The following is a 24,733-nucleotide window of genomic DNA, read 5'->3' on the forward strand; positions in this document are numbered from 1 at the left end:
TACATATTGTTGGCTTGCCTACAGCCTGGCCCTGATCTCAAGCTATTACTCATTTCCCTAGAGAGAAGGGGTATGTTATGCCTGAAAGATGATAGTTTGAATAAAGTTGGATCCCCCTTGCTGGGGAAATGCACTGAATCTTGCAGCTGACTGTCATGTATTAACCCAGCATTTGTCTTGTGAAGTCCTGGTGAAGTCATTGGTTTGGAAGGCCACTGACTACAGAGCTTAAGTAGAATTGCTTTTCAGGCCAGGAGGGGAGACTGTATCATATGTTGAAGAATAGAGCAGTGTGAGCAGACACTTCAGTTAACCCTCACAGTACTGCATCAAGACTGAAATTTCTGGTGCTGTATCCACAGGCTCTTTTTTTTCCATCCAGCCCAATTGATGGCACTTCCAAGAAGAGGAGGTGAGCTTTAGCCTGTGTGTACAGACATACTCACCTGTTAGATGACTGAAGCAGAAGGAGGGTTGTTTCATCTGCATAATGTTGCTAGTACAGGGCATCTATATATAATCTGTCTGATAGCATCACTCAGTGCTGTGCCTTTGACTTCGCAGCTGACCAACAATGGGAAATTTAAATTGGAAGGACAGACAGTACAGACATCTTGTTTTCTCTGCACAAGCTGAGAACAGTACAGAGGGCATTTTATTGTCTTAAGTGTAAAAAGAAAGCAGGAAGAAGTATCAACATGAGGGATATGGGAAGTGCAGTAAGAACTAAAATCTAGATAGGAATTGTGTGTTGGCTACATAAGAACGCAGAACCACATTGATTGATTACAAAAAGACACACATGAGATTGTTCTTAATGAAATAAACCTTCCATCTCCTAGTTCTGAGCTGTACCAGTGATAAAGATGTACATGATTTTGGAGCACCCTGTCAGTGCTAGAGAAGAATACTAATGTGCATGGAAGGGGAACACACTGGTCCCGCTAGCACCATCTCAACCCAGACCTGAAGGGAAACTCTGCTCTGCAGAGATTACAGGGGACTCAGTAGCATTCTGACCCTAAATTGAGTTGCCCTTGAGCAGACAGGGCCAGGCCACCTGAAGGAGCCTGGTTGTGATACAAATAAACACTTGCTCGAAAAACAGACAAAAATGTTAAAGATCTGAAGGGGTTCAGCTTGGCTGTAGAGTCACCATCTCCACCTTGCTCTGGCAGAGCAAAGGTCAAGCTGGAATAGCACTTGCTTTCTTAGGCTGAGTTAAAAATCCATAATGCAAGTTTTAATGCTGTCAACAGTGCAAGACCACTGGAATATGTGGTATTATTTCAGCCAGATTCACACACACTGTGCGTGGGACACAGGGCACCACCTGCTTACATATAGTGCCTGATTATCAGGACTATTTGAAATACTTCACTTAGAAGGAGCACTTGCTCCTTCTAAGCAAAGGCTTAAGCAAGCACCTGAAGTGATTAGCCACTAGAGCATGATCAAGACCATGTAATTCAGACTCTTGCCCTTTGGCAACAGGAGTATTGTTCTCTTCATTATGGTTTCTTAAACTCTGCACTTTTATGGACAGTCATGTTCCGGTCTACAAGAGCACATGTGAGCCTATCTTAAGGGGCTGGCACCTGATTAAGGCTTTCACCTGAAATAGTTGGGGAAAGAAAAAAAATCATGTTAAGCAGATCTGACAACAGCAATACAACTCCTGCATGAACAAAACCTATGTTTCAACCCCAATTCTGGAGTAATTTATTCTGTTAGATGAAAGCATACTGTGTACTGACCCATACAGTGGCACACAGGTAAGATAGTCAACTGAAAAAAAACCTACTCCACTCCCGTCTAAAACACTTGCTAACATACCTTAAGTTCCTAAAGACACTTTCATTTTATATCAGAGTTAAAAAGAAGACTAGAGTGTCACAAACTGATGGACACCCCACCTGCTCTTTAGTAACTGAAGTTTGTATCATTGACACTGTAGCAGAAGGTTTTGCTCATCAATCCATTCATTCATTAAAAAAATGCAGTTGGCCAGGTATCAAGGGACTTGTATACATAAAAGTATAAAGAGGAACTCTTAGTTCAGGGTTTGCATTACATTTAAAATAGTTTGCTTGTAGGTCAGCATTTATTCAAGTCTTTTAAAGCCCACCTAGACTTCACATACAACATAGGCAGCGTCCATCCATTCCTCGTACATAGATGCAGTTGTCTTCCAGAGTTCAGAAGGACATTTACTGCAGAACAGATGAGACCTACTGAACAGTGAACTTTACACCCCAGAGCTACATGAGGGATCATATTAATATTTAACATTAAACATCTAATAAGACTCCTCAAGATTCACCTTGTTTGTTCTGCAGGCACTGAGTATGAGTTACAATCTAGTTCCTTATTTTCATTCCTTCTCTGTAGCTCTAAAGGTTGCAGACGTGAGAAAGACTCATCACCAGCCTTTTTTCCCTTATGGTTAAAGGCAGACAGACCAGAAGCCAGAGCAGGTAGATGAGAGAGGAAAGAAGTGAAAGTGCAGAAGTTCATCTTTCATTGTACCCTCAGGTTTCTTACAGCATAAAACTGGATTGCAATAGTCCTCTGCAACGCAGGGCCACGATGCTGTCTTGTTTGTTAGCAAGGAAGTTAAGCTTTGTACTGAAGTGATTCATCATGTAACAAAGAGGGGGGGGGCACAAGAACAAGAGGGGAACAACTGTTTGGTCATTTTCCAGTTTCTTGCACCATTTGCTGATCTGGAGATAGAGAAAACATGAGGGGCAGGAATTCTACCACGCAGAGAGACATAGTAAAAGGCTTGAAATAGTAACCCTAGAGGAGGGCTCATGTCTGCTACTGTGTCCATCTTGAGAAGTCATCATCAGATACACAAGAGTTGCCTCCTAACATACATAATAGTACAACTAAACCTTGAAAGATAATATCCTTGTCTGGCTATAGCTGAGAATTAAGAGACCTTAAACTCTACTTGTCATTCATTCCTTAAACATCCGCTTCCTTTGGTTTTATATTGGCCTTAGTTACATCCTGCAGGAAAGTGCTTAACTACCAGGTCAAAGAAAAGCATTTTGTTTTAAGCCATTCCAACTTTATGATCTAACACTGCTGAGCATCCCTTTTGCCCTCCACTCATGAAAGCATTATTAGCTTGCAGCTGACCCCTCACTTGCCCCATCTTCTTTGAAGTCTTCCTCCCTCCAACATACTTCTCTTCCTTTCCATCTAAAAAGGCTCATCAAAGGTTATAAAGGTACTAATTATTTTCAAGAGCTTTCCAGTTACTCTGAATTAACCAACCAACCAAAATCATGGTGAGGATGCATCCTACTTTCATTTAATTGGCTGTCATCTTTTTTTTCTGGATTTAATCCACTGTAATAAAATGTGGCACTTGGCCTCCCTTGCTCGCTGCTGCTTCTGTTTATCATGTGATTCATAGTGGCACCTGAACTCTTGAGTCCATTGCATGTAGCAAACATTATGCAAAGGCAGTTTGTGGCTTCCAAGTGACCCATCTTATTTACAGGTAACTGTGGTACCTTTACAGCTAACATCACTGTCAGCATCCAGACAGTATATGTCTTAATTTACAGCCACACAAAATTTACCAGAAGACACATTCAAATGGATGCTTGCCTCCCTTCTGCTGATTTCAAACTGCTGTATGTAGTTGGAGTGCAAAGGACAGGATAGGTGTTGCACTGCACTGTGGAAAACTGGCATCCTCTTCTGGATTACCATTACCTTGGATCAGCAGCACGTTCTGCCACCTCCCTAGGGATTGTCCTCCCCGTTGTACATTGTAGCAGAAAAGTCCACACTACAAAGAGAGCTTGGAAGGACAGCCTGCAGTGGTACAGATATAGATCCTTGCAAGTTACATCACACTTAAGAATGTACAATTAGGAACCTGTGAGGCCTGAGTTAAATCGCTTGTGGGCGGTGCTTCAAGGATTAACACTGTTTTAACTCAGCAGAAGAGCTGATTTATTTGGGGATAAGAACCCATTCTCTGCCACCAAAATAGCACTGCTTATATGAGGGTGCAATACTGCAGCAAAACACCACCAGAAACAATAAACCCAATTCCAACAAAACTAAGTATGTAGTATTTTAGGAAGTTTAAGCTCCTTGTCAGTGCTGTGATAAAACAAAGCTCATTTTCTCTCAAGGATACTCCCACTCCCAAGCACGAGTTTTTTGCATCCCCCAGATCCACACATCCAAATCACATCAAGCCCATGCTGTTCTGATTTCTGGCAGTCCCACTCTTTCCAGGCCCCAGGCCTCAAAGAGAGGCCTGACAATGCTCCAGGTTTCTGACAAGCGTTACACTGCTTAATCAGTAGTACAACACTCTCCTGAAAAGAAGCGTAGGAAGGGTCAAGGCTGTAAGCAGGCAGAAAGGCCTGGCCCAGCCCTTTGGGGCAGGCAAGCATAAGTGCTGCTGCTGAATACTGCAGCTGTCTGAAGAGCCAGAACACAAGCACAGCTCTGGGACTGGGGTGGGGAACTGCTTTCAGGAAGCTCCAGGCTGAGCTGTCAAGAAAGCAGCTGCAATCACTTGAGCAGGGCTTTCCACCAACAGGTGTCTGTAACCCTAGCACTAACACTACAGTGAGGAAGGAGCAAGATCTTTGTGGAAATGGAAAAAGCTTGTAAAACCTATTCACATTATTAAATCCTTCTTTAACTCATACCTGAGTGACTGAAGTGCCTTCTGCAAGCTTTCACAGTAGCAGCCACTAGAAGTTAGAAGGACTATGAAGAGATGACTCCAAGTTCAGGTTTCCCACCAGTCTCTACCTGCCCCTGCCTCCTGGGACAATTGAGGTCTCTTTGCCTATTTTCATATGGCAGTGGCACAGGCATATCCTGACCCACTCAACCACAAAAGGACTTACAGCAACACCTGTCCAGCATCACAGTGGGTTAGGGGATCATCACCCCACTGTCTGCCCCCTCAGTGACAATGAAATGCTTTCAAATAGGTATGACTAAACACATAAGATATCATTTCTCCAGATAAGAGGCTCTTGTATGATCAGGCTGAGTAAATTCAGCTCTGTCTCTCAGGAGGGCAATGCTAAACAAAGTGTTCATAAAGAAAAACCAGGAGTTTCTGTACAAGATGTGGGGGACATTCCATTTCAGCATCACTTCTCCCTCAGCCCTGCAGGCCTTGCATGGGTTGAAGACTTCTGTGCAGACAGAAGAAGTACTGGTGACAAGATGCTTCATCTACTTGCTGTCAACACACAAAAAAAGCAAGTCTGCTGACCCCACTACCTTCATATTCTTCCTGCAGCAAACTCCCACCAATGTACAGACCTTTTTTATTTTTTTTTTTTAAAAATACTTGTTTCAGTGAATTGAGATGGACACCTCTCCCAGAAACAGGCAGGTGAATTCTCTGGGACCCATGGGATCCAGCCCTGGGGCTGTCCCACTAGGAAGTACCTGGGAAGGTCAGCACTGTTCTGCTCCTGCTCCCCCGTCCCTTTTGTCAGAATCACTGCAGGTGGGTCCAGGTCCCATCTGTGGTCAGCAAGAAGTCTGTGGAAACAGGCACACGTGGCACAGCTCTTTTCACACTCGGATCTGGTACCCATTGAGGTCTGGCATGGCTTTGGAATCTGCGGGCTTCTTCTCACCAGATGGTCTGTGAACAAAGAGGGAAGAACTATTTAGAAACTTCAGAGATGCTGCACATATGGATAATAGCAGATGAAAAGGTACAAGAAAACTTCATACTTATGCTACACTACTGAAGGCAGGATTATTCTGCAACCTCCACAGAAGAGAATGCAGGTTAGGAAGAGTAAGAAGTCCACTCTGGTACCCCAGGTCAGTTTCAGGAAAACACCCTCACTGACAGCAGTGTCATTTTTGGAATCCTTTTGGGGCACAAGTCTATGAGACACCAGAGCTCAGACCCCTGTTTAAGCCAAGACTTAAACTGCCTTTGTTCTCCCTGCCAATGAAACAATGGAAGAGCTGTCCCCACATTCCCCAAGCAATGATAAAGGCACAGACTAAGGAGGAAAGCAGCTGGTCAGAGAAGTATTCCCTGTTACAAAGAACCCCAGTAAGATATCAGAAAGATCCCAAACCAGACATCAAGGTGGAGTCTGTGAGCAAAGCAGAGATTTTGCAGATGGGTCCTCTGCTCAACAACCCCACTCACCGTCGGTCCCCACGGCTGTTGCGCCGGTGGGGGCTGGCTTGACTTCTTTGTGGGGAGGAGACATCTTTCTTTCTGTCCTTGGTGGGAGATGATGGCCCAGTTCCTTTCCCAATCTGCCAGAAAAATTAAGGTAAGAGCAACATAAGCAGAAAACCAATACAAGTAGTAACTAGAAAACACAAATTAATTATATGAGAATAAAACACACAAAAGCAAGGCAAAAGTGCAGAAGCTAGAAAAAACTAGGGCTGTGGCTCCAAGGACTGTACACAGTCCAAGCTGATTGCAACTGCAGTACTGCATGGAAGTCCAATAGGGGACTGCATACAAAGGAAAAGTGCCCCCAGCTTCCAATTCACCCTCTAGTCCACCACCATCTAGGAGATCATCCTGCCGCTTCCTTCTCCCAGCATGCCACCAGCCAGGCAAAACAGCAGATGCAGCAGCAAACTACTCCATCCTTGCTGCTCACCTTCAGCCTCATATCGCGGGCATGTCTCTCAAGCTCCTTGCGGAAGTCTTCCCGTGTCAGCTTGTCTAGATCCAGGATGGAGTGCTTCCACTCAATCTGCTCCACGCTGTGTGGGTCATGGGACACGCAGTGGCCCAGCTTCACCTTCTTGAGCGTGTGCCAGCAGCGGCGATATGCCTCCTCAAAGTCAAAGATGAGCTCGCTCAGTGTGCGGAAGACAGGTGCTTTGTACATGAGCTCCTCGCGGCGGCTGATGCCCAGGGCCCCATAGCGGCCTCCGAAGTTCACCCCCAGCACAATGTGTCGGAAGTAGTTCCCTGAGAAGTGGGTTTTGAAGCTGATGGGGAAACGGTCCAGCGTGGTCATGTTGTTGGTGAGGTAACTGATGGCAGCCACTGTTCAGGAAACAGCCAGTGATAACATTTTCTTAACAAAATGTTTCCTTCCTGCTTGAAACCCTCCCAGCCTGCTCAGCAGATTCACCACTGATGCAGGCATCACACTGGCAGCATTTGTTCTCCAAATCAAGAGTCCAGCTCCTTGCAAGCTGCCCTGCTTTCAGCAGGGTCACGGGGAAACCAGAGTTGGCCTCTTCAACAAGACAGTCAACAAAGGGAAGTGAATTTCAAGGCAGTTCTGTGATGCAGAAGTTGCAATGCTAACACTTCAGTGCACTGTATTCCATAGCTCCCAAACTAGTAATGCTGTAGTATTAAGACATTGTTTCAATTGTTGACTAGCTACTATTTAACACACCAACCAAGGAACCTTCAGAACAAAACACCCATCAGACTACCCTTCTGAACCCTTCACTTGCCATCTATGCCCCTCCAGGTGGCTTTGTCAATGTGCATCAGGACTCTATAGCCTGAGTGACATATACTAAGCCTGAAAGATAACGAGGAAAGATGTGTAAAGATGGGACATGTCTAGAATTAATAAAGGTACTGCCTAAGCTGGCAGGCAGTGTTACACACAATAGTCAAGTGACATACTCCAGAATTAGATGTTGGGAGGTTCCCTAACTTACTTTAATGTAGAACACGTGCAGGCAACATTGCAGTAGGGAAACAATGGTCTCCACAAAGGACTTCTTGACCTAACTCTAGCTAATATTTTTGCCCCTCTTTAGATGTTCATTAGATGCTAAATTCATTTTTTATTCCCTTGTATTATCCAAAGCAGCATCACCCTTCCTGGGAAGGAGAAGCAACTCTAAAGAACTAGTTCTGATACTTTGAGAGAACTGCTTGGATTTGGATATTATTGGTGGGGTTTTGGGGGAGAACTGGGATGGGAAAACAAAGGGATGTGAGCCTTGGTAACAGTACCACCAGCAGCCTCAAAGCATCATAAGAGAGCAGAGGAGACCCAAGGATGGGCAGACATGCAAATTCCAAGAGGAAAAGAGAGAAGAAGAGACCCAAGGATGGGCAGACATGTACAATTCCAAGAGGAAAGGATACATTCCCAGGATCACAGCTTCCAGGCATTTTATTGGCAGGGCCTCTTTGGTCATTTCTTTGGCCAGGTCCATCAGCCTGCAGAGTGGGACAAGGGAAAGACGAGGGTAGTTAGAGGGCTTGTGTGTCCAAGTACAGGTGGTTCAGCTGTTTTCAACTATATATCTAATGTAGGTTTGCAGGAGAGAAGGTGACCCACTGAGGACAGGGAACAGAAGAAAATATCTTCTTTAGGAAGATACTAAGTCCAAACTAGGTCTCTACCACATGCTGTTGCTGCTTACAAGAAACTCCTTTTAGTGAGTTGCAGTGAAGCTGCCTACTAAGCCAACCTCTGTTCTCAGGGAGATCACAGCACTTGGCTCAGTGAGTTCTGGATGGACACCAATGTGATAGCAAGCAGAAGCCTTAAAGGACCAAGAGTCAGCAATGTTTGCCTCACAAGGTTCAAGCACAGTAAAACCCTCTTCTCTGCACTGATTACAGATCAAGACATTTAGGGTCGCATAAGTCTATGGACTGGACCAAGAGTAAGAAGCTAGTCTTGGGAGACTCTCAGTACTTTGGCCAAGAGAGTCAGTGAACACCAGGTGCTTATCTCCAAGAACTTACACGGCACAGCTCTTCCCAGAATCTGCAGTCAGGAAAATCCCTCTTCTCCTTCAAAGTATGAGCCTAGATTCTGCAAAGGCATTCAAAGGAGCCTTTGACTTATTTAAACCTATAAATATATTTGGCTTTTAAGAAGCTTGTTTAGGGCAGGACCTAATTTCAGAATCCACCAGAAGTCTATATAGTTATATTCCAATTAGAACCAAGCAGAATCTGGGCATCTTTAAAATATATTTACATTATTTTACTGCATTTACTGATTTGAGGCAACAAAACCTACTCATCCTTGAGAAAGGCCAGACACAGCTCTGATGAGCTGTGCCTCAGGCCACAGATAATAAAGTCATCTAAACTAGAAAGGAGCTGCCGTACTGGAAGGCCTGAGTGCCACCTAGGTGTTGGCCAAGGGATGAAAGGGGAAAAAACCAAACCAACTAACAGTGAGCCTAGTAACAATGCTCCAGTATCTTAAGGCAAGGATTAAATGCTGTAGGGGCTGCCAGCACTTACCCAGTCAGAGGTCTGCTCTTCTTAATCTCAAAGAATTGTGTCCCAGTGTGATTGTACCTGGAGGCAAGGAGTCAAGGGCCTGGCAGCTTGGAGAGCAGACTTTGAAGAAAACCTGTCTGAAGATCTTTCATGTTACTTTGTCACAGCAAAGTCATGATTTCACAAATACAACAGTAATGCAAGAAAGTCCCCACCTCCCTGTCCTGCATTTCTCCCATTTATAGTCCCCTCTTATTTCCACTGTATTTCCATCTTGTCAATTCTTCTCTTTCTCCTGCTCACACACAGATTTCCAATCCATTTCTCAAAGGTCCATGCTGACAGCACATGGGCTGCTCAGCTTTCCAGTTACCAGGGGAGAATAAAGTTTGGCTGCTTTGGTCTGCACAGAATGCACTGAACACTGAAACCTTCACAGTACCTTATTCTAAGGCTGTCTGGGACTCAGTCTAGGGAATGACCACCTTAGATGGGCAAGAGGTGCCAAAATTTCTGCCCTCTTACATTGTTTTAGGGCTGAAGCCAAAGCTAGCTCTGTCTCATCAGTCAGATTAGACTGTGCTTGTATGGCATATACCTGCTGTCCAGCACAACAAAGATGAAGAAATCTCTTTCCCAGTACACAGTCCCACTGGCAGCTCTGCCTATAAAGACACAGGATAAGCCAGACGCACAAACCCAAGGTGGCTGCCTGTCCTTTAGACAGCTACAGAGAAGAGTGTTCAAGTAGGATGGCCTGAGCAGAAGTTTTCTCATCACCACAGCTCATCACTGTCTTAACAGTGAGGTGACAGAGTTTGTAGTCCATCTAAGACCTGGTACTGTAAAGTCACTGACTAGAAGGGTGAGTAGTGAAAAAAGGCCCCTGACAACATACTTGTTTGTTACAGGAGCGAACAGGACCAGACAGTAGACTAGTTAGAAAAGAAACAGAGCAACAAAACAAACCATCCCAAATCCAGCCTCCTGTTTTCAGGGGGCAGGTTTCAGTTCCCCATCATGTAGAACAGAATGACCTTTTCTTCACAGGCAAAGAATGTCCCCTTGCTCCCTCTTCCTGAGTTACCATACCAGTGGCTAAGGTAACAGTAAAGGATACTGAAGCTCCCTGATGTAGCGCTGTATAGCTTCCAGGCGCTCAGGGATGGGGGTGGACGGCTGGAACGCAGGCACACTTGGTATAGGAATCTGAAATGGGAAGGAGAACATAAGTCACTACTTCCAAACTTTTCCACCTTCTTGCTGAACTTGGTGGCACATAGCTACAGGGAGTGTGCTCCTTTGAAACCAAGCCTTTTTTACTGCCCAAATTGGAAAGCTATCACCTGAGGGACCTTGGCCTCATTTGAGTATACAAACTGGAGGGCACAAAACAAAAATATAAGCAGAGAGAGGGAAAATGGAGAATGTTTCCCCAAAGCCATTGGAGCATACAACAGCCCTGTAAGCAAGGATATAAAGGTCCCTCACTACCTCTTGGCATCCCAGATGAGTTGGCACTGACTAGAACACAAAGACTTGACAGCACCATAACTCCCCTCTGCCCTGCAGTGCCCATTGTTTTGAATTATGTAGTCAGAGGATGACTCTGACAGTTCACCATTCAGAGTGGTCTCCCATTCTAAGGCCTCAGCCTATGGGTTCAGTCAGATGTTCCTCACCATTTGCTCCACAGGGGATAACTGCACACTTGTCATCAGCCGAGGAAATGTGTTTAAGGAAAGGGAAGGGTTCTGTCCACAGGATGAATATGATGGAGAAGACACAAATTTGGTGTGACTGACGAACTTGGAGAAACAGCCCAGCATTTTCCCTCTGAAGGACAGCTCACGGATGTACCCCTCCGACACCAGACTGCAGCTTTTCACAGCAGTTTGGGCTTTAGCATTTCAGTTCCTCCCCAGACTTCCCCAAGAGATGGGCTATCCACAGCTAACTAAGCATGAGTCAGAAACAGATCTTCCATGCTGCTGTGCATAATTGCCTCTGCTGGCCGTGATTTTATAGCCAGTAGTGCTACTTAGCTACTCACCACCCTCCATGTGCCTTTCTCTGGCTACTCATTTCCATACCTCCTTCTTCTTCCCTCGGTTGGCACAAGTAAACCAAGTCAGGCACCTGAACCAGCTGAAGCCAAGCCAGCAAGTATGGGTAGTTTTCAGTCAGATCATTTCCCTGCCCTGGTTTGCCACACAGCTACACTCTGCTTGTGCCTAACACAGCATAGGGGCCACAGACTGCTTAACCTTGAGAGAGGAGCTGTCACTGCCTCTGGAAATCATAATGTCTAAGTGTTTTTCAGACTAGCTCCAAACACCATCAGTAAGCAAACACTGAGCTAAACTCAGTCTTTATCTATTTTCTCTCCCATGTTTTGACATGAAAAGGAAAAAAAAAAAAAAGTAAGTAACACTATTTGGCCACTGGTACCCATTTCCCTAGCACCTCTTGGAGGTGCCAGTTGCCATCTCTGGTGTCTCATTTATGTACTCTGTGTGACTGGCACACTTCTAGGAGACAGCACAGGAGCAGATGTGAAACTGGGTTTGTTCAGCCACAGCAGGAGCATGGAAGGCTCCAGAGAGCAGCACAGGGATGGAGCCATCTCTAGAACTGCACGAGCTGAGTCAGTTTGTGAGCTGCCTGGGAGCTGACACACTGAGTCATAGGAAATCATTTCCAGGCAGAAACAATGCAAGCAGTAACAACCAGGGCAGCCTGACTATTTAACTTTGTTTCATTTCTTCAGCATGCAGACTTGCATGATTTTTGAGTGGAGGTGCTTGGATTAAGTGCATGTTGACTGCACAGACTAATGATTCTGGGGAGCTACTTCTCTTTTCCTTAAAGGCCTGTGCAACACTGAGACATAGTAATAGCAACCAGTTCAGCAGGGGACTAGTTAATGTAGAAGAGCCTCCTGCACCTCAAGTAATTAAACTGATGAAAGTACAGTGTGCTCTCTCTCTGAGATCTGGGCCTGCAGCCCAGACTGGGCTACAGTTTCTTTTGCATCAAGTCCATAGCATTTTAATGGGGCAATAGAAGCAGGAGGAGAGGAATAAGGTCTCCCTCCTTCAGTTCCACACTGACAGGATGGGAGACCTTAACACTTATTTCTTATCCAGCATCATCTGCTGCAGACCTCAGAAGGGCTATAAATATTAGGGTGTCTCCACAATCCTCCAGAAAGCAAAGAGGAATTTATTGGTAACACAAAAGATAGAAAATCAGGTCTATTTTGCTTTCCTGTTAGTTATTGTGACAGCTGGAGAGAGAGCTAGGAAAAGAGCCCAGATTCCCCAGAGCACATAACTCTGCCAGGCTTAGCAGACTGACTGAACTCTCTTGGTCACTTCTCACCTTTGTGGAGGGGTTGCATCACCCTCCTCTTAGATTGATGCACCCAGCAGGCTGGCTGTATGCAGGGGATTGGGACTCTGCTTTTAGAACAAGAACAGCAGAGGTTTTCATGTACTAAGTGGGCCACGCTGCAAAGGAGACAAGGCAGCAGTGAGGCACAAAGCTCCACCCTTATCCATATCACAGAGGTGCTTTTTTGGACAGCCTATATTAGCAACAGTTTCTTTTATGGAGTTTATAGGTATCCAAGCACCTCTCTAATCTACTTTTTGGAAATGACATGGGAGCTATTTAATACCATTCCAGTTGTTAGGCTAAATAAAGAAACTGGATTTTTTCCCAGTTCTTTCTTTATGAGCCCATTAGATGCAACTCTTCCTGTCTGCCCTCATCACAACCTCATTAAAAATCCATAATTTCTCAGTGAGGCAAGCACATGCATCACTTTGTATTTCCAGTGTGGATGCCTTACCTATGTGATGGTCCCTGCAGTTCCAAGCAAAGCAAATACCCCACCCTGTTGTTCAAAAGGAAATAGTACTCTCAAGCCTAGCATGCATGGCCAATCAACTGTGTCCTGCCACCATGGCTCAAGTCACTCCATGCCCATTTACCCCAGAATCTACCAGAAGGAAATGGAGATCAGAGGAGACCTCTGAGCTCTCACACTGCATGGAAAGACACAGCCCCTGGCAAATGGTCTGTGAAAATTTATAAAGCCTGATCACAGTTTTGGGCAGTCATCATTTTATGGTATTGTTTACTTTATGGACAAGTCTCTGGGAGTCATTTCCCCCAACACCCAATAATGGCTACTGTTCAAGGCCAAATGTTTCAGGGAAGGCAAACCACTGTCCAATTCCCAACACCTGAAAAGGCCTATTTACCCTCCAGCACATGGACAGTTCCAGGCTTTTCAAAGGAGCCAGCCCTGCAGAGTATACTCATTATCCCAATTGGCATCTATTGCATCAGTCATTCAAAGAGACTTGATGGCACAGAGACAGGTGGTGGTATAAGCAGCACTCAACGATAAAAACACATCTCTAGAGGGGAAAAGGAGCTGGGGAAACAAAGCCATCCATCCTTGCTGCTTTCTGCATCTCAGCATCCTCTCAGCTGTATGTGTGGTGAGTTTAGGAATGGGATCTCAAATTGCAGAGTGCTGAGTGGAGTTTATAGATTTGATTCCCAGAGGTGCTAGTAGGCACCAAAAAAACCCCCGATAGCCGAATTTCACCTTTTACTGCAACAGCACATACAACTTGTATCCCCTGACTGTAACCCTTTGGCACCAAGCCTATAAAGTGAGAACAGTGGAAGTACTTCCCATTTAGACCAAAACCACAGACTGAACACTGTATTCACAGACTGAACACTGTATTCCTTTCATGCACAAGACTCCTGGACAAGTCAGTGCTTTTGGTCAGGAAACTAATTAGTGTGTGTTCTGACTGACCTGAAACATGTTTCCAGCCTTCACTCAGGCTCAGGACAAAGTCTGAGGAAAAGAAGGAAATCTGAAAAGGAAGGAAAAGTCTAATGGGGTTAGAATAGGGGATGTAATTGGGATTCAAGATTTGTTCTGGTTGCTGCCACAGATGTCTATAACTCCTCACTGCATAAAGGATGTTACATCACACACTTCTCCAGAGTTCCTCATGGAAAGCAGTATACACTGCCTGTGCACTCACTATATAATAGCGTGTTCTTGCACCCTTAAAACTACCTTCTCAAGGAGGTTAAGTTCTCACTAAAAAGGCCCAAGCAGGAAAAAAAAAAAGAAAGAAAGAAAATCATGCTTTCGTATTTGACTCTTCTGTTAGTGCAGTGGGAATACTCTCATAACCTGCCAATGGAGTGACACACCAAATGTTTGCAGTGGCTTTTGTTCACAGGAAGCCGATGAAAGGGGGAGATTTTTCTCTGGCTGAGGTGCAACACAGATAGCAACAATCACAAGAACTCACATGCAAATGTTTCACTACGGCACAAGGGCGAAAGATTAAGTGAAATGACCACCACTTCCTCTTTACTTTGTAGAGTTCTCTGCAGTAAGGTCAGGAACATGCTCGTAAATCACATCAGACCCGACATCAGCAACAAGCTTCGTTAAGTATTCGCCAGTTCCTCCTAAACCTCTTCGGTGTCAATAGACTCTTCAGACAGACAGGGTTCTGCACAAGAATGCCTTTTGGTGTGGGAGACTGTACCCAGATCTGGTTTCTTCTGGTTCAAAGGCCCACTGTGCCTGTCCCACCCTCCCACCTCAAGTATTTTGCTGGCCTCTTCTAAATTTAACTCGCCTCATCTTTTCATCATTTGTCCTGTTTTCCTCTTTAGGGCTCACACATTAGCCATCGTAATTCTGTTTTCCAGCAAGGCCTGGAAAGGGAGTACTCCTGGACCGCCAGGGCAGAGCCCCGCAGACGCCCTCCCGCACTCTGCATTTGGACTGTGATTGCTTCCCGCAAGAGCATCCCCGGTGGCCCTTTTCCCGAGAGATCAGTCCCGAGCTGGGGAGTTCGGCTTTCAAGCGGGGCAGGTGAGCGACCCCTCCCTATAGGATGCCATTTCCCCTCTTCCCTTCGTACGTCCGGCATAGGACGGCCCAGCCGCTCCACCGGGTCCCCGTGCCACAGCAGCACCGGGGGATGGTGTGCGTCTCACCTTGGGCAGGTCGGCGGCGCCCCGGATCCTCTGCGCCACTCTCTCCCCCTCGGGGTGGATCCTGCCCACATGCCGCCACATCCGCTCCCAGGTGGGCTCGTCCACGGGCAGCCCGCCGCGGTTGACGAAGAAGGGGACGCCACCGTCGCGGAGATCCTCCTCGCCCTCCTCCTCCTGCTGCTCCTCGTCCCGCGGCGCCGCCGCCGCCGCCTCGCCGGAGGAAGTTTGCCTGGCGGCGGCCGCGGCCCCACCGCCCCCCGGCATCGGCATCGCCACCGCCCGCGCTCAGCGTCCGCCGCCCGCCGCCGGGCCGCCGGGGACCGCGCCCCGCATGGCCGGCGTACCGGGCAAGGGGCGTCACCGCCCCCACCTCGCCCTCAGAGATATCAAGACGGAGGGATTTCGGGGAAAAAGGGGGGAAAAGCCAGGCGGGGCGGTGCCGGGTGCCGCATCAGGCCGCCGCGGCGGGGGAGGCGCCGGCGGGCCAAGCGCCCGCGGCAGTGACGGCGGGCACCGCGCGGGGCGGGCCTGCCGCCGGGTCGCCCCCGCCGCGCCGCCTCCCAAGCGCTGCACGGGGCGGGGGGGCGCGCGGGGATCGCCGCCTGCCCAGCAGATGCTGCATGCGGGGTAACAAAGCCCCCGCGCAGGGCGGTGCCGGGCTGGGCTGGGCTGGGTTGGGCTGGGCGCCGCGCTCCTCCGCTCTGCTCCGCCCCGTGCCGGGCGGTGCGGGGTCCCGCGGGTCGCGGCGGGCGCCCACCGCTGCGCCTTTACCGCCGCGCCCGGAGCTAGCGAGGGGCTGCTGCTAGCGAGGGGCCGGGGCAGGCAGGGGTGCCTCTGCCCATGGGTGATAAGGCAGCTGCGGCCGGGCGATAAGGGGGGCAGGGCGCGAGCGAGCGGCTGAGGGGAGGCGGGGCCGCGTGGGGTGGGGCCACGAGGCGGCCGTTTAACGGTCGCTGTGAGGGGCAGCTCGTGGCTGTGTGCCTGCTGGGCCGGGGCGAGCGGACCAGGGCCGGCGGACCGGGGCCAGGCGGGTAGCCCTGCTGGGCGGTAAAGCCCTGCTTTAAGTAGAGTGTGTTTCCACGTAGAGGAAGCTTTGAGGAACAGAACAGGTGGGATAAAATTATCAGGCAGAAAGCAGTAAGTAGTGGAGCCTGTTTTGACTTTGTCCTTCATTTGTGATATTAAGAAGAGTGTGTCCAGCAGATCGAGGGAGGTTCTCTGCCTCCTTCTTTACTCTGCCCTGGTGAGACCTCACCTGGAATACTGTGTCTGGTTCTGGGCTCCTCAGGTCAAGGGGGACAGGCATCCGCTGGAGAGAGTCCAGCAGAGGGCTACAGGAATTATGAAGGGACTGGAGAATGTGCCCTGTGGGGAGAGGCTGAGAGCCCTGGGGCTTTTTAGTCTGGAGAAGACTGAGAGCAGATTTAACAAATGTTTATAAATATCTGAGGGCTGTGTGTCAAGAGGGAGGGGACAGGCTCAGTTGCACCCTGTGGTAGGACAAAGGGCAATGGAGGAACACCTTCACCGTGAGGGTCACAGTGCACTGGAACAGGCTCCCCAGAGAGGTTCTGGAGTCTTCTCTGGAGACTTTCAAGACCCATCTGGATGTGTTCCTGTGTGACCTGTGCTAGATTCTATGGCCCTGCTCTGGCAGGGGGGTTGGACTTGATGATCCTTGGAGATCCCTTCCAACCCCTAACATCCTGTGACGCTTGATAGACTCCCCAGATGGGAACTGCACTGCCACAGGTAGTATGTCTCTCACGCCAGAGGCCCAGCAAGGCTTTTACGCCTGGAATGAAATAAAATGCACCTTGATACAAGGTCTGGAGGTCCACCGCAGGGGAAAGATATTGGGTGCTTTGCTCTGATTCATGGCCTAGTTCTCTGTTTCAGCCCTCTTAAAGTACTTTGAGGTATACAGCTTTGATGGGAGGTGCCCTACACAATGCACGAAGTGAGGGTTGTTCTCTCATGTGTTCATGGTGCAATGGTTGTGTCTTCATCCATAAAAGTCAGACTTTGTCATGCCATGGAGAGGACTGCTGACTTTTCTTGAATCCCTGTAATATGAATCTATTTTGAAAGCTCTATCACAAGAGTAAAGCCTTCTGTAATTTAAACACAAAACAAATGGGTACAAAGTAACAGGTCAGCTGTTGAAGAGCCTACTGAAGGACATCTTGAAATGCTTGCATTTAGCACTCCAAACAAATGGCTGTTGTTCAGCGTCAGTGTGGGGAATGAGGGAATAAATCCTTCGTCTGGTTGCTATGGGATTTGATGTGTCCTGAGAACTGGGAACTCCCTTTAGGGAGTCTGGCAGAGGATTTCAGAAATAAGCACCCCTTCTTCTCTGTGAACAAATGCTCACATAAGATAATTTCTGAGGGCAAAATTGTTAAGGAATATTGTTTTAATTTAGAAACCATATGGCAAGTATGTATATTAATAAAAATAGTAATAACTTTTATTAATATGAAAAATTGTCAAACCCATATTAAATAGGTTCGATGTACAGTTAGAATATATATTTACAATGGGAACAGAATAGAGTAAACCAGGTTGGAAGAGACCCTCAAGATCATCGTGTCCAACCTATCATCCAACATCACCTAAATGTACAGCATTTAGGCAAATACAGCAATTTCAACAATTTTATGCAAACTGGTAGGAATATCAGAAAGAGAATCCCCGGGAGTGAAATGGTGCTCGACCACAAGGGGGGGGACTCGACAAGAACCGTTAAGCCAGAGAGGTAATGAATTAATTACTCGCAGCTGATTCCACCCAAGTAGGGGAGTGCTGCTGCTGTGCATTAGCTGTTGAGGCTTTGGGACACTCTCATGTGCCAGGCATGGCTGGTTGCTGGCAAGAAAAGCCACGTGGTCCTGGGGCTGGTTCAGCTTCAGTGTATGGTGGGCAGTTTTCGACGCATTCTTCATGATGGGTGCTTGCTTTGTCCTGGGTGAACTGAGGTATGGCAAAATTCTAGTTGCAAGGGGAAGCAAGGCTTGGCTCGGGCTCCAAGGTTTGTGGCTTCTCTAGTTTGCAGAGTGTACGTTTGTGGCTTTTTTCCAGGCTCTGGACTGGGCAACTCAAGGCAGGGAAGCTTGAGGCAACTTTGAGACAGGCAGGTTCAAGCAAGGCAAGTCAACTAGAAATCGGCCTGTATATGTATCTTGCCCAAGATTCGATTGGGCCAATAGGGCAACTGAAGCCAGCACATCTACCTGATGAAAAGGGGTTCTGCCAGGCTGTGGCCATAAAAGGCAGAAACATAGGCCTGGTCAGGCAGGAGCAGAGGCCAGTACACATGCCGTTACCCCAGAAGCAGGGTTGTTTATCAGACACGCATGGTCCTGTCCCTTTTGTTCCTTTTCTGCATTACCCCAACTTTTTGCACGAAGGAGGGGGGAGAGGGGGACCATGTCTAGACACATCAGGGTCTGTCTGGGTTTGTGCTGGGCCTGTTTGGCCCTACCAGGACAAAATACTTGAACATAACATCTCTGTTGAACTCAGCATTGCCCAAATTGCTGAAAGGTTGATTTCCTTTCAGGAAAATTAAACAATGCATATCCCTGCTTCTGCCTTCCAAACAAATAACCAGGGCTGCTTCATGCAACATACATTAACTTCTGTAATACTTAAACATGTACTTCTTTACTGAATAAGGATTTTCTCTTGAATGGGGACCTGGAGCAGTGCTGATTTATCACTTCAGCAAGGTTTTCAGTGTTTTTATAGTTGTCTTTGCCTTCTATCTGTGAGCAAGGAAGTGCAGATTAGAAGAAACTGATTTGTATCTAAAAAGGCAGCACAGCCTGTGACAGGAATCTCACTGCATCCTCTGACTGGACACATTTTCTGAGAAGAGTTCATACCCTCTCCTGCCCTTGGTCCCTTCTTCCCCAGTGGTCCCCAGTTCCTCTAAAAACACGGGATTTGAAGTAGGCCAGGCAGTGCATAGGCATATTGGGGGCCATCATCTGCATTGTGGTTGAGTGGCAAATACATTTCCAGGAACAGCACTAAGGGCTTTAAATGCTTCTTGTAGAGCTCTTTTGCATCCCCTGGCTGAAATGAAGTGCAGGTAGCCATAGAAGCAAGGATGCTGGCTTTTATTTTTGTGGTTCTGTGCTAATTCGTGGCTGGCAGTTCACATTGCCTTCTATACCTCAGCTTTTCTATCTGAAAGAGGGAAATTCTAATAACCCTGACTTGCAGCCAGAGGTTTTGTAAAGATTAGTTGACAGGTTTGGTGCATTAAGAATTATTCTTTTCCAAAAAACAGGTGTTACAGTGGAAGTAACATACAATCCTTGTATCTTTAATGCTTTGAAATATATTCCCAGATCTCAGTTGGAGGAAATGTATCAGATGATGATCATCAGGCTTCAAAATAAGGCTTGTCAGGGGATTTTTGCTTTAGTTTGTTAGTTAATTGTCAGGCAGTGTCCCTTCCTTCTGGTTATCACTTTAAATAATTTGGCATCAGAAGGGGATCAGTATTTTAAGGTAATAATACTTTGTTTAGCTGGGAAGAATAGGACACAGCCATGCTGAGTGAGCCAGTCACTGCATGGGGGACTGAACATAATGGAGGTGACAGCAGAGGACAGAGATTTGGCTGCCTCTTCTGCACAGCCAGTATTTCCTTGTCTGCAAATGTTATTACCTGTGACACAAGCTGTGTAATGCACGCTAATCACTGCTTCTGCTTTCTGGAAGGAGGTTATTGTGGCTGGGACTCTGAGATAGCCCAATCCTCCATTGTCTCAAAAAATGTGTATGGCAGTGCAGGGCTTATAGTGCTTTAGGAATCTATTGTCTCAAACAAGGTGTGACATACCTGGTCTTGACTAAGACACGGTGATAGCCTTAACAGCTCTGGAGGACAGCTGCTGGTTTCAGAATGAAAAGAGATTGTTTCTGCAGAGACAGGAATTCCCTCTTTAAAACCATGTGTAACTGTCAGGAGTTGCACTGCAGAGGCCTAGTGCACACATCTCTGTGATTTGGAGAGGGCATCAAAGGGGGTATAAAAGGAAAACAACTTCTGGGGTCCACATATTGCATCTACCACTGAAGACCTTGATGGGATGTATACCCACCACTGAAGGACTTGGAGTCTCAATCCAAGAGGTGGTAATATTTTTCTCTGTCTTCTTGTCACTCTCTCTTTCCCTCCCTCCTTTTTCTTCCTGTTTTCCTTCTGCTCTGGTCCATTACTGAGAGTTTTCACTGGCTCTAATAAACTGAACTTATCAGCCCTTTAGTCTTGGTTTGCTTTAATTTACTCCAAGGGAATTTTTGACTCTTCGTATGACCTCTTCCACTGACCCAGGTTGGCTCAGGGCACCAGGTCATGACAATATGTTAGAAAAAACATCCTGTAAACACGCTGATGGACTAGGTAAAAATGGCCTCAGTAAAATGGGGAGCCTATCTTATTCAAAGGTTTCAAGCATTGTTCATCAGCCATCAGTCAGGAATTATTGCAGTGGGACTTGATAATCTTAAGGGTTTTTTCCAACCTGAATGAGTCTATGATTTAGTGAGAGCTGATCCTGCTTTTGGGAGGAAGGGGAATATAAGGAAAAATTAATCCGATCTAGAAGCTCTTGCTCAGAACAAAGAGGAGTCTTGTAAAACTTTATCTAAATAAAGAGAATCCACAGGACAATTCTCTGTAGGGTCTCTTAGATTGCTGGAAGGTGCAGCTTCCCTTTTATCTTAAATTCCTGGATTCAAGTTTCCCTCCATTGGCTGATGTACTCAAGACTTAGTCTTCCCAATATGCTTACTACATGTACCCCTTCATGTGTAACCCCCCTGCATCATACATTGTATGTTCATTTAAATTTGGTTCTTCACTTCTCTGGGTGGAGAAGTTAATATTCAGTAGTCTATTAAGTAAGGCTGCACTCTGTCCTAAAAGTCCAGAAGTTCAGGTTGTGTTCAGTGTCTGTTGTCTTCAGACAGCGCCCGCTTTGATTTACAGCAAGACCTCAGATAAGACCCTTAGCAGAGGCTATTTGTGATTTACATAAACACAGATAAGGTGAACTGTCTGGTTCATTCTTTGTTATTTCAACTCCCTTAGCTAATTCTTCATTTTGTAAAGACACTACCCATCTTAGTCCTGTTGTGAAGAACATACATGACCTGTTGAAATCCCTGATGTCTCTTTCGTTTTTGCCTGAAAATCAGTGGCTGAATGTATTTGGCACAGGAAGTGGGGAGTTTTTCCAAATTCCAAAAGGGCTCTCTAGATGGCAAGGTCAAGTTGCTCCCAGGAATGACCCTTGCTCATACAAACAGCCTCTTGGATTCAAGTTACTGCACTTAAATGAGAGAAATAGTGCATGTCAGGGTAGAACATCAGAGCAGAGTGGCTTAATGGAAATTTTCTGCACACTAAATTAAATACCCTTTTCAAGTGTTTGATTTTGTTTGTTGGTTCACTTGCTTTCAATTGGAGATATATGGTTGAAATTCATCTTTTGAGTTTAATTGGTTCGATATTTACTTTATCTGTGTTTTTCTCCAGCATACAAATGTCTTTATGTGGAATGAAATTCTCTGCTGTGCAGAAAACCCTGATGGGATCAGTATGCTACTGAGCAGTGTGCGCATGCTGCTGTAGATCTTTGCGCAGAGCGGGAGTTTTACCTTCACCCCTAATTCTGCTCCTGCTTTGGTTCTAATCAGGGCTATCTCTGAAGGTAACAACAAAGTTTCTGTTATTTGATTGCAAAACTGATGTAACCTTTAGTCTGTCTAAGAGATTAACTGACACAGCAGTGCCAAATAGCTAAGAATGATGTTATGACATTTATGATACAGTGACTCCACACATTTTCCTATTCAGGTGCAGTTATAACAATTATTTTTCCTGTGTATGTCAGACCTAAGACAAAGGAAACTTAGGTCCAGCTTCTGCATTTATCTTCCTTTATTATTGGCCTACTGAGTTGCCATGTTGTGGCGTGTCATTCTCTCTCCTGTCAGTCATGTGGTTGATAGACCTGACATGCATCATCCAACATGTGGAGGTCCATGCACTGGGACTCAAGAAGGCTGAAAGGCTAGCACTTTATGGAATGAGAAGAGGACTACAGATGGTGATCAGAACTCTACAACTGAACCGTTTCATGTGGAGTTTCTAAATTAGTAACTACTTGATTAAAGTGACTTGGAAAGGGCTTAGGTGTGGACTTTCAGCATTGGGAAAGAAAGGAAAAGTGCATTGTGTGAGACCAAAAGCTACAGTTTTGGGTTGTGTGCAGAACTGGAATCTGAAGATTTATGCCTCCAAAGAGGGAACATAAAAATGATACCTGGATGAGAAGTGAAATAACATGGGTCATAGTGAGCATTCAGTTATATATACAAATGACACTACTTCCGAACTAGCCACCTCAGGAGCTTAAGTGGACCTTTATGTTCAACTTCCTGTGCCATGTGTTGTCATGCATGTGGTTTGAACTGAAGTCAGTCTTATCAGTACATTCTGGAACTGATGCCTCTTTCTTTTGGTATGATCAGAAAATCCTGAGTAACCTTTCTTAGCAGAAATTTATTTTTCTTCAAGAAATTTCAATAAACTGGCATTTCCCACCACATTTCTCAAGCAAAGGCATTTCCTCAGGAATTTTTTTTCTTCAGTCAAATTGGTCTTGAACAGGTTTTTTGTTCGCAGGTTGGTCCTTACTGTTTCAGTTTTAGGTTTGTCATTTAGTGATGGTAAGTGTTGCTTTTTTCCCTGAAGCCTGGGATACAAAGAAACTTCCAAGTGCTGCGTGGGTTTTAGAGACCTGTGCTGCATTCCCTTCTCCCTGGTACTCTGTTCTGTCCCCAGTTTTCTCTTTTTGTTTGCCTGCAGCATCCTTACAAAAATTGAAAGTGCTACTCTTTCTGTTCTGCAAGTGGAGAAATGAGATCAGCTTCAGCATGTGCTTTGACTGTAGGTGAAAAGACATCTGAGCAGGCTGTGTGATCACTGATCTCAAGCAGTATGTTCAGCGGAGTGAGGCATGTAAATGTTTTAGAGCCACCTCCATGCAATGATATCTGAATGTACCAGTGCTGACTCTGCTTCATATTGGTACAGCAATGCCTGCCACAGTGATTCCTGGCTTGGGAACCTGTAGTTCAGAAAGCTCTGCCTCATTCTCTGCTGTGAGGTGTAAACTTGTCCTGAATGACTTGTCCAAGATTGCACAGGAAGACAGTGGCTGAGCAGGGACTTAATGTGAGTTTTTTCCTAAGCAGCAAGCAAACTTCTTAATTTCTAGGCTACATACATTGTAAGAGTATAACATTTCTGTCCATCTGGAAAGACTTTTTAAATATTTAAGTTTTTTTGAAAGTGGGTTAATTCCTATAACAGAATTGCTTTGAGGGGGCTGAAAAGAATTGGTTGGAATGGGATTAGGTATGGTAAGAAAACACTTAGTTTGTTTTTCACTGTTGGAAATGCAAATGAATTTTTGATGGATCAGACTTCCGTCTTGCTTTTCTTTATTGAAGTTAGAGCAGGAATGCACCAATCTGACCTATTATAGACTGAAAGGAATGATTAGAACAAGGCTAATGTTTATTTGTTTGAAAAAAGGGGCTTATCTCTGTTAAGGAATGGTGCATTCTTTTTGTCAGTGTTAATCTTGTTCTTCATTCCATCCTGTTCCCTCCCCCCCCCCCCAGCTCCATTACTAATTCATGGTCCCATTGTGCCCAACTTGATAGCTGACAACAGTGTGAAGATGGTGATTTTTTTTTTTGGTGCCCTGCAGTGTGGAAGTATTTTCTTGTTTACACAGTGCATTAGTCAGTAGTGTTCCATCCTGTCTTTGAAAGCAAGTATGAGGAAACTGAAATGTTGGTAGGTACTGCTACAGTGTGTTCCTGGTACCAGAATCCCATTTTTTGCCTTAGCAGTAACATCAACACTAAATGCAGAGAATGGCTGAAAAACTCCAAATGCAATTTCTTATGAGGGGGGAACAGTTCTCTGACTGAAAAGTGGAAAAGCTTATGGAGAGAACAAAACTTTTCAGAAAGTGTTGTAGGAGTCAGGAGCATTTCCTTCTCCAAACTAAGCCTCTGCAAACTCTGGAGTTACACACTGCCTAAGGAAAGGACCAGAGAAGCTGCACTAGTGTCCAGGTTTGCACTTTGCTTGAGTTCAAGAGTGTCTGTGCACTTCCTATTTAAAAAAAATACTGAGATTTGAAGGCCTAAATATAACCAGGTTGATGCAGGGCCCCAGATTAAACTGTACAAGCTGAAGATGTTCATACAAGGTGATTTATGAATGGGACCTTTATTCTTGGCTTCTTTCTCCAATCTGGAGATATTCAAAATGCATGTTCCTGTGTGATCTGGTATAGGTGATCCTGCTCTGGCAGGGGGTTGGACTAGATGATCTTTCAAGGTCCCTTCTAGCCCTTAACA

The 24,733-nt window shown here is 45.9% G+C and overlaps 1 protein-coding gene across 1 annotated transcript; it reads right to left on the reverse strand.

Moving 5' to 3' along the window:
• Positions 1 to 2,664: 2,664 nt before the first annotated feature.
• Positions 2,665 to 15,845, reverse strand: VASH1 (vasohibin 1). Its single transcript, XM_054162003.1, has 7 exons — positions 15,269 to 15,845; positions 10,335 to 10,423; positions 9,236 to 9,292; positions 8,117 to 8,191; positions 6,651 to 7,032; positions 6,179 to 6,291; positions 2,665 to 5,653 (listed from the first exon to the last, which is right to left on the reverse strand). Exons 1-7 carry the CDS (start codon positions 15,536 to 15,538, stop codon positions 5,581 to 5,583), a joined length of 1,059 nt encoding a protein of 352 aa, XP_054017978.1. The 5' UTR covers positions 15,539 to 15,845; the 3' UTR covers positions 2,665 to 5,580.
• Positions 15,846 to 24,733: the final 8,888 nt, after the last annotated feature.

Source organism: Dryobates pubescens, chromosome 5 (assembly GCF_014839835.1).
Source record: "Dryobates pubescens isolate bDryPub1 chromosome 5, bDryPub1.pri, whole genome shotgun sequence".
In the NCBI taxonomy this organism is placed as follows: Eukaryota; Metazoa; Chordata; class Aves; order Piciformes; family Picidae; genus Dryobates; species Dryobates pubescens.